At 35.7% G+C, this 14057-nt stretch overlaps 1 protein-coding gene across 3 annotated transcripts in view; it reads right to left on the bottom strand.

Moving 5' to 3' along the window:
• Positions 1–448: 448 nt before the first annotated feature.
• CEP162 (centrosomal protein 162) overlaps positions 449–14057 on the bottom strand; it is a 74934-nt gene continuing 61325 nt past the window's right edge. For all 3 annotated transcript variants that reach the window (XM_045508612.2, XM_010972869.3, XM_045508614.2), the window contains 3 exons: positions 12759–12857; positions 8430–8564; positions 449–2010 (listed from right to left, as the gene is read on the bottom strand). In XM_045508612.2, the coding sequence (XP_045364568.1) occupies positions 1801–2010; positions 8430–8564; positions 12759–12857 (444 nt within the window). In that variant the 3' untranslated portion in view covers positions 449–1800. The remainder of the gene's footprint in view (positions 2011–8429; positions 8565–12758; positions 12858–14057) is intronic.

Raw genomic sequence — 14057 nt, 5'->3', positions numbered from 1 at the left:
GGATGGCACCGGTAGAAGTTCTGGTTTTAGAAGAAGAAATTTCTGGAGTTGAAATCTTCATCGAAGATTTCCTTTTCAAGACAGCCTAAACGTGTCTACCTTCTGTGTTCTCATCGCAGACCCATAGTGCAGTAACTAAGGAAGAGGGCTTGGTCCCCAAGGGTTTTAGTTGTAGCTGATAGTTCTGATAGTACTTATGGATCTTTAATCTGTAGATAAAATTGAGTCTGCCATGTACACAGCTTATGTACAGAATATGGACTCCTCATTAAAATAGGATGTGCTTTCTCTGTAAGTGATGCTCTATTGGATGTCTGTACTACCTGTGTTTCAGAATCAGTCATGTTTGTGCTTGGAACAAATGGCCCAGAGAGAGTCAAAAGGGCGAAGGGTGGGAGGGTATAGCTATAAATCAACAGGCTTGCAGATAAAAAATATACAAAGCACACTCATAATAACCAAAAGTTTATAACTTATAAAATTCTTTCACATAAAAAATGGCAAACTATAATTAATGCTTTCTACCCTCTTAGGAAAAGGACATTAAAAAAATGAACATTAAGACATTAATTGCATTCCTGTATTTAATCTCCACATTTCACATTTGCTACCTGTAATTTCACCAGTATCCATTTCATCTATCCTCTATAAAGTATTTCACTCTGTAAAGATTATTCTAGAATTGCACTTGCTGGCATGTGGTTATCGAGCACTTGGAATGTGGCTGGTCCAAACTGAGATGTGCTGTAGAACTTACTAGATTTTGGAGACTTAGTATGAAAAAAAATATAAAAACCCAATTTTTATATTATTTTAGATATATTACATAAATTACCAAAATTAATTTCATTTGTTTATCTTTTTAAAAATGGCTATAAGAAAATTTACAATTCCCTGTGGCTCACACTGTACTTCTATAGGACAGCACCAGGCTAGAACATTTAAAAACAAAGTAGCTAGAACTTGAACTTATCAGTATCTCATATGCCCACTCTCTGCTTTTGGAAATGGAATTGTAAAATAAAGTAGCTATCTGGCTTTTATGTATGCTTTTAATTTTTTTTCCTAATGAGCATACATTACTTTTTAAATGGAGGAAGTAAAAATGTCACATTTTGTTTATATTCTTAGTTACAAAAAAAAGGGGCTGGAATTTAAGACATGTAGCATAAAAGATTAAAACAATGAATAAATCAAATTCTCCTGTTACTTGGGAAATATACTTTGCACCTTACATCAGGTGCAAAATGAGGCACCTAGAGTAGGATTGGAATCTGGGAGAACAAGAGTTTGCTGTCTACTTGTACAGAAGTTACAATTCTCCTCACAGTAAAATCACGGAAGCGCCACCACTCAGGTGACTGTGACTTTCCAAGCCACGGTGCTCACTTTCCTCCTGTGTTTCATGAGAAAGGGGAGCTGTTTTTCAGGCACTGAGAATTAAGAATACACACTTAGTCAATGATGGCAAAGTATGTGCAATTTCGGCTTTCCATATCTAGTATGTAAATGAGAACTTTTACAATAAATCTTACTAGTTCTAATCTTCTGATATAAAAGGACTTGTCCACAAATTATTTAAAATGTGACCAGTTCATGATTTTTCAGTAACATAGACCATTTGTGCTGCTCTTTTTTTCTAATTGGTTAAGGGTAATTTATTTTGAAATGTTGCTTTTGTGTTGTTTGCATTCTGGCAAGATACTGGCACACTTTTTTTTTCAAAGCCTCCTTCTGGCAGGGACCCCATCCACTGTACATCTTCAGGCCTTTCTGTGAGGTCCCGTGAAACGCGAGTGTCTAGCAATGCTCTCGTGCGTTCACTTCATCTGCTAAAGCAACCGGCACAACCACGCCCTGCCGCTGCAGCTCTCGGAGAACATCTAGTATTGAGTCTAATTCTGTGCGGAACTTGTCCAGCTCACGATTCTTCAGCTGTGCAAGTCTTTTCCATTTCTCGATTTCTTTGTTTTGCTCGGTTTCTACTACTTGGTGTGTCTGCTGTATTATCTGCAAATTAAAAAAAAGCCATGTTATTGTTAAGTTCGTAGTGGGGGTGAAGACCATCTAACAACCTCGAAGAGCTCAAGTGGGGCAGTGGTAAACTGGTGACCTAAATATCGCGGAGGGAGGGGAGCTTTACCTAACAGCCTCCACAGCGTCAATAAATAGGCTTGCAAGTGAAGAGAGTAAGTGGGAAATTTAACTTCCTAATTCCGATAGGGAGTTAAAAAGAGAAAAAGACTTTAACGTCCTTAAGTAGGGGAAAAGGGTACCATTTAAAGCATCACATTTCTAATACCTTGGAATGAATCCAAACATCCCCAAAATGAGCTTGAGATACAATCAAGACAGTTTTAATGCAACCCCTGTCATTAATGAACCACACACTGTAGCAGTAGGAATTAAGAGAAAAGCACACACATCTATCCTGTGCCAGGCTTGGTTTTAAGCATTTTACATATGTTAACTCACTTAATCCTATCAACACACTAGGAGATAGAGTCTACATATTGCCCCCTCCCCATTTAACAGGTAGGGAAACAGAGGCACAGATGTGTAAAAAAGATTCACCTGCTGGGCAGAGTGAGAATTTACACCCAGGCAGGCTGGCCCCAGAGCCCCTGCTCTTAACTACCAAATCAGATCGCCTTGCTTATGTGAATCCGTTTTTCAAGATTGTTTTTGATGCTACCATAAATGGGATTGTTCTTCAGATAATTTGTTGTTAGTATATAGAAACATTACTGATCTTTGTACACTGATTTTGATATCCTGCAACTTTGATGAATTTGTTGGCTAACCAGCAGTTTTTTGGTGGAGTTTTTAGGGTTTTCTGTATATAAAATCATGTCATTCACAAATGGAAACAATTTTACTCCCTTCTAATTCTGATGCCTTTGTTTCTTTTTCTTGTCTGACTGCTCTGGCTAAGACTTCCTGTACTATGTTGAATAGGAGTGATAAGAGTGAGCACCTTTATCTCGTTCCTGATCTTAGTGGAAAAGCTTCCAACCTCACTGTTGAATGTGATGTTAGCTGTAGTCTTCTTATTTATGACCTTTATTATGTTGACGTACATTCTTTTTATACCTAATTTGTTGAGTTTTTTTCTTTATCATGAAAGGGTCAATTCATGAATTCTGTCAATTCTGAATTTTGTCAAATGCTCTTTCTACATCTATTGAGAGGATCATGATTTTTATTTTTCATTCAATTTATTGATCTGCATATGCTGAACCATCTTTACATCCCAGGGATGAGCCCCACTTGATAATGGTGTGTGGTCAATGGTGTATAATGTGCTGTTGAATTCGGTTTGCTAATAATTTGTAATTTTTTTTGGAGAATTTTTGCATCTGTATTCATCAGGGAAATCAGTCTGTAGTTTTCTCTTCTTGTTGTGTCCTTAACTGGCTTTGTTATCTGGATAATGCCGGTCTTGTAAAATGAATTTGAGAGTGTTCCCTCCTCTTCTACTTTTTGGAAATGTTTGAGAAGGACTGGCATAAATTCTTTAAAAATCTGGAATTCACCGGTGAAGACATCTGTTCTGCAATTTTCTTTCTTGGGAGATTTTTGATTACTAATTAAATCTCCTTTCTAGCATAGCCTTTTCAAGATTTTCTATTTCTTAATGACCCAGTCTTGGTAGGCTGTGTGTTTCTAGCATTTCCTCTAAGTTGTTCATAGTAGTCTCCTCTGACCGTTGTCCTGTGGTATCAGCTGTAATGTCTCTGCTTTCATTCATAATTTTGAGTCCTCTCACTTTTTTTCTTGGTTAGTCTAGCTAAAGCTTTGTGAATTTTGCTTATCCTTTTTAAAGAATCAACCCTTTGTTTTGTTAATCTTTTCTATTTCCCTGTTCTCTATTTCATTTATTTCTGCTCTAATCTTTATTTCCTTCCTTCTGTTAACTTTGGGCTTAGTTTGTTCTTTTTTTTAGTTCCTTGAGGTATAAAGCTAGGTTTTTTTTTTATTTGATATCTTTCTTTTTCTTGATATATGCATTTATCACTATAACCTTCCCTCTTAGAAATGTTTTTGCTGCATTCCATTAGTTTTAGTATGTTGTGTTTCAAGTTTCATTTATGTCAAGATATTTCTTAATTTTCCTTTCAATTTCTTCTTTGGTCCATTGGTTATTTAGGAGTATGCAGTTTAATTTCCATGCGTTTGTCAAATTTCCAGTTTTCCTCCTGTTGATTTCTAGTTTCATATCATTGTGGTCAGAAAAGATACTCGCTATGATTTCAGTCTTCTTAAGTTTGCTAAGACTTGTTTGGAGGCATTAACACAGGCTCTACCTTAGAAAATGTTCCTTGTATGCTTGATAAAAATGCATATTTTGCTGTTGTTAGGGGGAAGGTATTGTATGTATCTCTTAGATCCATTTTTCTCTAGTATCATTTGAATTCTGCTGCTTCCTATTGATTCTCTGGATGAAATGTTCACTGTTGAGAGCGGGGTATTAAAGTCCCCAATTATTACTGTATTACTATTTATTTCTCCTTTTAGTTCTGTTAGCATTTGTTTTATATATTTAGGTGCTCTGATGTTGGTTGCATAAATATTTATGTGTTATATCTTACTGAAGGATAGAGTCCTTTATCACTATATAATTACCTTGTCTTTTTTGACGATTTTTTGCTTAAAATCTGTTTTGTCTGATGTACCTGTAGTTACTCCTGCTTTCTTTTGGTTACCATTTGCTTGAAGTATCTTTTTCCATCCCATTCACTCTCAGTCTATGTGTGTTTTTAAAGCTAAACTGAGCCTCTTTTTGGTAGCTTATTGTTTGGATCCTGTTTTTTATCTCTTCAGCAATTCATTATTTTGAATGGAGAATTTAAACTTTATATTTAAGGTAATTATTGATAGATAAGAACTTAATATTGCCATTTTGTTATTTTCTGTTTTGTAGATCCTTGCTTCTTACATTTCTAGGGTTCTTTTGATGACTTTTTTATAGTGGTTACCATGAGGCTTACATAAAATGTGATACATTTATAACATCCTATTTTAAGATGATAAAAACTTCAATAGCATACCTAAACTTGACACTTTTGCTTCTTTCCACCTCAATTTTAGGTTACTGATATTACAATTTATGTATTTTTAATATTATGTGTCCAATAACAAATATAATTATGATTTTTAATGTTTGCTTTTTAAATTTTAAACTAAGTTTTAAGTGAATTATGCACCACCATTACAAGATTATAGAATCTGACTTTGATCATATATTTACTAATACCAATGAGTTTTACACCTACATTCATATTTTTTATGATGTTTATTAGCATCCTTTTATTTCCACTTGATGAATTCCCTTTAGTATTTCTTGTAAGGCAGGGCGAGTGGTGATGCATTCCCTTGGCTTCCCCGCTCCCCTCATCCCCAATTTTTTTTGACCCTTTATTTTTTTCCTGAAGGACAGCTTTGCCAGGTTTTGTATTCTTGGCTGACAGTCTTTCAATATTTTGAATTTATCAATCCATTGCCTCCTGGCCTATAAATTCTCCGTAGAGAAATATGCACATGGTCTTATGGGGGGTTCCCTTGTATGTAACATGCTGTTTTCCTCTTGCTGTTTTAAAAATTCTTTGTCTTTGACTTGTTTCTTGATATAGGCATTTATTGCAATGAACTTCCCTCTCTGAACTGCTTTACTGCATCCCACAAGTTTTGGTATATATTGTGTTTCCATTTTCCATTGTCTCAAGATATTTTTAAATTTATTTTTTGATTTGTTCTTTAACCCACTGGTTGCTTGGGAGCACGTGGTTTTACTCCACATGTTTGCGAATTTTCTAGTTCTTTTCTTGTAAATGATTTCCATTTTCATTCCATTGTGGTCAGGAAAGATGCCTGATATGATTTCAATCTTCCTAAATTTATTAAGACTTGTTCTGTGATCTCTTAGATGATCTATACTAGAGAATTGTCCATATGTGTCTGAGAAGAAAGCGTATGTTGTTTTTGGATGGAATACCCTCTATATGTTAAGTGCATCTGGTCTAAGACTGTTTAAGGTCATTATTTCCTTACAGATTTTCTGTCTGCATGATATATCCATTGATGAAAGTAGGGTATTAAAGTCTCCTACCATTATTGTATTGCTATATCTTTCTCCTTTTAGGCTTGTTAATACTTACTTTCTATATTAGGTGCTCTTATGTTGGGTGCTCATATTTGCTGATATTGTATATTCTTGTAGGATTGACCCTTTACATGATGTAATAACCCTCTTTGTCTTATTAAAGTCAATTTTGTTTAATTTAAGTGTAGCTACCCACGCTTTCTTTTGGTTTCTGTTTGCATGAAATTTTTCCACCCCTTCACTTTCAGTCTGTGTCCCTACGTCTGAAGTGAGTCTCAAGTAGGCAGCATATAGATGGGTCTTGTTTTTTAACCATTCAAATAATCTGTCTTTTCAAGGGAAAAGTTAGCCCATTTACGTTTAAAGTAATTACTGATGGATATGTACTTATTGTCATTTTGTTAATTATTTCCTGGGTGTTTTGTAGTTCTTTTGTTCCTTTCTTGTGCTTTTCCTTTGTCACCTGATGATTTTCTTAGTGGTATGCTTAGATTCCATTTTTCTTTTGAAAATATTTGCTTTGTGGTTACTGTGTCATACATAAGACAACTTATATTTTTAACAGTTTATTTTAAGGTGATAATTTAAGTTTGAACACATCCTACAGCTCTACATTTTTACTCCTTCTTGTCATGTTTTATGTTTTTGATGTTACAATTTATATCTTTTTATGTGGTGTATCCCTGAAATTAGTGTAGTTGTATTTTGACTACCATCTGCATTCTAACCTTCATTTTTATAAGTGATTAACTCACCACCCTTCTAACACTAGATGGTTCTGAATATTACCATACATTTACCTTTACCAGTGAGATTTATGCTTTCACACATTGTCTTGTTACTAATTAGTGCCCTTTGTTTTAGCTTAAAGATGCCCTTTTAACATCCTTTAAGGCTGGCCTAGTAGTGCTCAACTCCTTTAGCTTTTTATTGTCTAGAAAACCCTTTATCTTTCCTTTAAGTCTGCATGACAGCTTTGATGGGTAGAGTATTCTTGGTTGGAAGATTTTTCCCTTTAGCACTTTGACTATCAGGCCACTCCCTTGTGGCCTGCAAAGTTTCTGCTGAAAAATCGGCAGATAGTCTTATGGGGGTTCCTTTTATGGAATAAGTTGCTTTTCACTTGCTGCTTTTAAGATTTTCCACTTGTCTTTAGTTTTTCATAATTTAATTATAATGTGTCTTGATATAGATCTCTTTGGGTTCATCTTATTTAGGACTTTTGGGGCATCCTAGATCTGGATTCTGTTTCCTTCCACAAGTTATTAAGTTTTCAGCCATTACTCTGTCAAATAGTTTTCTGCCCCTTTCTCTCTTCTCTTTCTGGGAACCCTATAATGTGAATGTTGGTCTATCTGATGGTGTTCCATAAGTCCCTTAACCTATATTCAATTATTTTTTCATTCATTTTTTCCCTTTGCTGCTCTGTGTTTTTAAGAAAAGTCCACAAAAGTCTCAGAGTGAATGAGAAATCAGTTAATCTCTTTGTCCTCCATGTCACATTTTGTAGTTTCTATGATGATAAAGAACTAGAATCTTGATGTGATTAAACAGTGCTAGGGTTTCTTTGTGGAATTTGGGTCAACCATAATGCAGGTATGTGATATTTGTCGTTTTCAAAGAGTATATAAATTTATACTGTTTTAGACTGAATGCACACACAGAGAAAAGGTAATCTGTAAGCCAGAAAGAGCTCTCACTAGAAACCGGATCAGCTGTAACCTTGATCTTAGACTTTCAGCCTCCAGATCTGTGAAAAAACTAATTTGTTTTTAAGCCACTCAGTTTATATTTTTCTGTGGCAGCCCAAGCAGACCAATACACTGTTCAAGCAAATCTCAGGACAAAGGCTAGTAACTAAAAACACACCATGCCCTTATGCCATTTTAATTTCTATTAATTTATCTACTTGCAATTATGCGTAGTAATCCTAATGTTACTAGTGTTAGGCATATAATATTTTAAATTATCATTTTTAAAAATATAAACCTGTTTTTACAAATATTTATTGAAATTACTTAAATATGGAACATGGTTTCTAAGAGCCCTGTTCCCAGGGTAGAATGCCTAACTTTTAGGCATCCATCAGAAATTAAAAACATGATACAAAAGTTGTTTCTCATTTGTCTAGATTTAAGGCAAATCAATCTTCAGGTATTTGAGAAAGTCTTAATTTCTCTTAAAAGCTATACATTTATTTTTAATACAATCAATATACAATGGAAACACTTTAAGAAGTGATTGCTAAGGATGACCACACCATTGCAAACTGGAGGTACTTGACCGTGAAGAACTATACAAATATAAATGTGATTTACTACTTCACCTGCTGAAGCTCCTGCTCTCTCTGCTCATGTCTCATTTCCATCTGTTTAATTTTCTTTTCTAAGACCATGAAATGTTTCATCTCTGGTGTATGGTTTTCTTTGGCTTCTCGCAATTCTTCTAAGAGTTTTGTTATCTAAAATTGAGATATGAAATAAGTGGAAAATTATGATAATAAGGAAATAACTCATTTTCAACAGGCAGTCATAAGAAGTAAGAACATTCACTGCATCTTCTTTGTATAAAATTTCTCTAGATAAGAGGCTTCTTGTTAACAATAAAGGTATCTGGGGTTGTTAAAATAGTTAATACTTTTCATTCCCTGGGTCCAGAAAGTAAAGGCTCATCCTAGCTCTGAACTGACCTCACATTCCAAAAGGTTCCAGATAACTGGACCACTTTCTCCCTCCCACGTAGCTAGGCTGGTTGTGATGCTCAAACAGAAGTTGGATACTTTCTTTGATGTATTCAGCCTTGCTACAAGGCATGTGTTAATAGGATGATTATTTTAAGGATTATATAATATATTTAAAGCACCTAACACAGAAAAAGAGTTCAATAAATATGGATCTTCTTTGTCAGCTCACTATAATTCTATTTGTAATTCTCTTCTGAGTTTTATAATTTTATAATTATAATAATTCTTTCCACTAGTAAATGTATTCATGTAAAATAGAGATAAGGAAGTGCTGAACTCTTTCTGTGCTGGCTGCTGTCTTAGGTCCTGAGGATGCAGAGATGTAAGAAAGACATAGGTACTCCCTGTGCTCACGGAGGTGATGGTCTAGTGCAGTACCTCCTTTTTCATACCATGGCACAAAGAAAAAATGGTACTATTTTTATGGCACCAGAGAGTGAAATGGAGGGAATGTGAGGACTCTATACTGGGCTTGATAAAACAATTAACTGCATTTTCTCTACACCATATAATTATGATAACTTGCTAATTGTTAACATCAAAAGGGAAAATAATAAGCAAATGAAAATGGGTAAAATTAACAAATTCAATCATGTTTTACATGGAAATACCCAGTATCTAATAACACTGGTAACACTAAAAAAAAAGAAAAAAGAACTGATATATTCTTCTTAATTTATCTGGAAATTAAATCAGAGGCAAGCCGAAATATTTTAAAAGTGGGATATCCTTGATATCATCAGTGACCAAAGAAATAAGCAGGCTTTAATTGGGATGATTTGCAGAAAGATCAGGGAGAGAGGCCTTATATACCATGCTGTGGTGATGGATGCTGGGCATAAAAATCTTGTATGTCTAAACAATGATCAGTACAAAATTGTAAATAACAAACAAAAAAACCCCCAAAACAAAAAACAATGATTATTGACCTAAGAAAGCTCAGAGGCACTGTCAGACATGGAATGGTCAAATATCACTTCAACTTCTATAAACTTTTAATGATGGAGAATGACTCTGAGCTTCTCAGTAGACCACCTTTCCAGCTGTCACTATCTTGTGACCACGGGTAACCCATTCTGGGTACACCAGCTGGGAAGTTCTGGTCTAGTGGAAGAAGCAGTTGGGTGAATGAGAATTCTATCATGACGTGCTATGACGGAGTGATGCCCAAGAAGTAGTGAGGTGCTAAGTGAGGACACCTTACTCGAAGCAGAGATGGGCTGCAGGATTCTTAACCTGGGGCAGCTGTGTCTGAACTGACTCTTAAAGGACAGACAAGCAGTAGTGAGCACTGTCATGTGCTAGGTGCTATGCTGAGTACTTTCTGGATGTTGTTTCAGTTAATCTTATTTATCAAAATATACATTTGTTTATTGGCTGATTCCCCAAATAAAATGTAAGCTCCATGAGAGCAGGGATTTTGTCTGCTTTGTTCTCCTCAGTATTCCTAGCACCTAGAGCTGTGCACAGCAGAGAGCAGGCGTTCAATAATTATCCATGAATAAATCAATGGATTTGCCTTTCAAAGCTTAAAAATTCAGTTGTAAACTACATAAATTCAGAAATCTGGTTCTAGACAGAGTAAACTTCCCTTCAATTGTACATACGTAAAAGCATCTTTAAGAGTATAGTTACGGTTGAGCGTTTATTTTTTAAAAATCCTTCTATTTTAGTGAATTTATCCATTGGAAGCAACTGGATAGGTAAGCAAAGATGCATGAAAAAATGCTTCCTGCTACTTGGAATACTATTGAGAAAACTGGTGACAACCTGAATGTCCAGCAACAGGGGACTGGTATAACAATTCTGAGCCTGGGACCTGGGGCCAGAGGCCCTGGGTTCTAATGCTGGCACTGCCGCTTGGTAACCTCAGGCAAGTTATTTCATTTTTCTTAGCATCAATTTCTCATCTATAAAATGAGAATAATAGTACCTGCTCTTTTGGGTCATTGTGAGAACCACATAGAGCCATTTAACACAGTGCCTAGCATACCATAAACACTTAATAAATAGTAACTATCATTCTTACTATTTTGACTCCTCTATTAGAAAATGTAGGTTCAAGTAAACATTTAGAGTCATGAGGTGATCCTAGGTCACACTTGATACTCTGGATAAAGGCCAGGAAACAGACTCACTTAGGCAGGGGACTGAACCAGAAATCCTGCCCAACTGTCCTGAGTAAGCGGCGTTCCTCTCCCCCCAGCCTCAGAGCCTGGGCAGTGGCCTTGCCCCAAAACACAACCTAACAGCAGGCCCCACCTATGCAGCAGACACATCCAGAAACGCAAACTGAGCTGACTGGCGAAGAGCTGCCTCTGCCAAAGCAAACCTGCAAAGTCTGGAAGAGGACACCATTTACTCAGATGCAAGGGATCAAGGGTCAGACACACACACACACACACACACAAATCAGCCAAAGGAACACCGCCAAAGGAACCTAAAAAGCTCCAACAACAGACTTGAACTATGTTGAAACATTTGAAATCCCTCCGTTTTCTTAGAGGTCTATAAAATTAAAAACAAGCAGTCAAAACCACAGAACAGAATTTATCACTGTTTAAACATGTACAGTGTGCTTTTCACCAGCGGCCACAATGGAATAAGAGACAGGGCTCTACCTTCTTTCCTTAAACAACTGAAAAACCAGACAACACATGAGATGACTGTCCCTGGACACTGGCTAACAGCACTGCACGGCCGGGGTTCACGGGAGAGGGAAGCAAACAAGACGGGCTGCCGCGTTGTTTGCTGCCCGGACGCAGTTTCGAAGCTGGAGGAAGCAGTCTGAAGGACTCCTGGGCTCACACAGGCTTGGGGTGGCTCGTATTCCCACGGGCTTGAGAGGGAATGCCTCACAGCATGGGGCACCAGAGAGGGCCCTCGGGGGTGAGCAGTAGTGGGAATAAATCCGCCCTGTTAAACCAGCTGTTATAAACACGCTCCACAGCGAAAGGCAGGCCGTCACTAGTTTTATTCAAGGACAGACTGCTTTACTTAGTTTTCCCGTAAACAGCTTTAAAAATCCTGCGTCACAGCTTTTCTATTTTCAAAATACTTAGCTATTCTCAAACTCAGAACACTGTAACCTGACCAAAATTGACCCTGTTCTTTATCTTGCAAACATGAACATGAACACATACTTCCTTTTACTGCTTTCTTAAAAACTTTACTCCAGGTCTGTGAGGGTCTGTAAATTCACTGCTTACACAACAAAGTTTACGTACCTCTTAGACACTGAAAAGAATACACAATGCTGGATGACAGCCTTTCAACTACTAGAACAAGATTTTTAAAACAGAGTTGCATAATTGTGGAGTATTTTTACATTAATCTTTTCATGATGCAATTTAGCTGGATGGTTTTGCTTATACCATGTGATTTAATAAATCTTTGAATAATAAAAAAATAATGTATATGTTCCAAAGAATAGAATGCATAGCTTATCTGGTTTTTCATACTTTCTAGAATCAAAAGGATCTTAGAGTAATAAAAATGGTGAGTTTTCAGAAAGACCTATTTCTTGTAGTGATATTGTTCTTGGTGAACCAGCCTCACTGTCATAATTTCTTTACCTATTTCTTAACCAAATTAGTCTTAGTACTTAATGCAGAAATGGCCTTAACCATCCAATTTTACCCCTTAAAAATTCAAACAAAAGAACCAAACCAACCCCACGCCATTTCCCCACTGCCAAGAAAATCCCAGTAACAAATACAAACATACAAATAACTTAATATGTGAGTGTCGTCTGGGGTAAGGAGATTTTTATTAATATTTTATTGACATGATAGGTATCTTTGGGTTATGTCTATGTGTACCTTTAAGTTAAAAAATTTATACAGAAATACAAATATGTCTGAAATGAGTAAGAAAAGCTTATGTTAACCCAATATTTTGGTTATTTCTTACCTCCTTCTGTAGGATTTCTTCTCGAACTTGAGAAACTACAAGAGATTCTTGTTTTCCCTGTAGCTCATTAACTTGATTTTGGAAATGTTTTATAAGTACCTAGGAAATTATGTTAGAAGTACTGTGTTAAAACAGCTTTTTAAGAAAATGAACTAATGAATTTTGTTTGTACTAAAAAATAAAAAGGATCCTATTTTAAAATTGCCAAAATCTAACACAAATAAATTGCCACTGAAATTAAGTTCATGGAATGAATTAAACTCAAATAAATTCATTATTCTGTTTCAACATTTTATACATAATACTATGCATTATAAATTAATCACTATGTAACTACTTGGCTTCTTTATCTCTAGTACTTTTCTTCTGAAGGCCTGAAAAATAGCATTTAAAATAAACCTCTCTAAAGTCTAAACATTGTGAAGAAAGTGGCCAATATTATCACTGTACTTTGTAATTAAGATAGTAGCTTTTATCAAAGAGTTATTGACTAAAAAAAGATAAAACCTAGTATCTGTGAAATGTCTCATATTTTTAGACAAAGAAACTGAGGTACATAAATACTTCCATCAAAAAAACTGTAAAAACTTAGGAAAACCTCATCTCTTATCTCTAATGATTTACTTCACTGTTTTTACAATCAGACTATGCTGATGTCATTTAACTCCCAATTTACAATATCACACTTAGACGTCTGGGAAAATAACATATTTATGGCACTGTGGCAAAATGTCACTACTTTTCCCATCCCTCAGACCTCTCCTTATGATATAATCACTCGACACAGTGCTTACACAGCCCACTGACACCCAGCTCCTTCGGGTAAAAAAGCTACAGAAGCAATCTGCAAGGCTGTATAATGGTTACTTTTGAAAAGCACTTTAAATCTTTTTCATTGGAGCATTAAAACGAAGTTCTTTGTTTCTAAGCAATCTGAAATTAAATTACAGACCTCACTGTATCTCATCCTTAGAGACCCCACACACCTCAACATGCATCTCCTTATAATAAGGACATTTTCTCACAAAACCAAAATAACATTTTTATACCTAAGAAAATTTACAATAATTATAATCTCTCTCATATCCTGTCCATATTCAAACTTCCCCAATTTATGGATTTGTTTTCAATTAAGATACTATTCAACAATTACAGGTGGGAGAAGTGGTGATGAGATAATTCTTGAAATTTTTTCTCCCTCAGCTTAGTTTTTAGAATGAAAACCTACAGAAAAGATGAAGAACACGATGAACATTCATATAATCTTCAACCTGAATTACCAGCTGCTAACATCTCTGC

The sequence above is a fragment of the Camelus bactrianus genome, chromosome 8, assembly GCF_048773025.1.
Source record: "Camelus bactrianus isolate YW-2024 breed Bactrian camel chromosome 8, ASM4877302v1, whole genome shotgun sequence".
Lineage (NCBI taxonomy): Eukaryota > Metazoa > Chordata > Mammalia > Artiodactyla > Camelidae > Camelus > Camelus bactrianus.
This window is presented reverse-complemented; position numbering and strand designations above follow the sequence as displayed.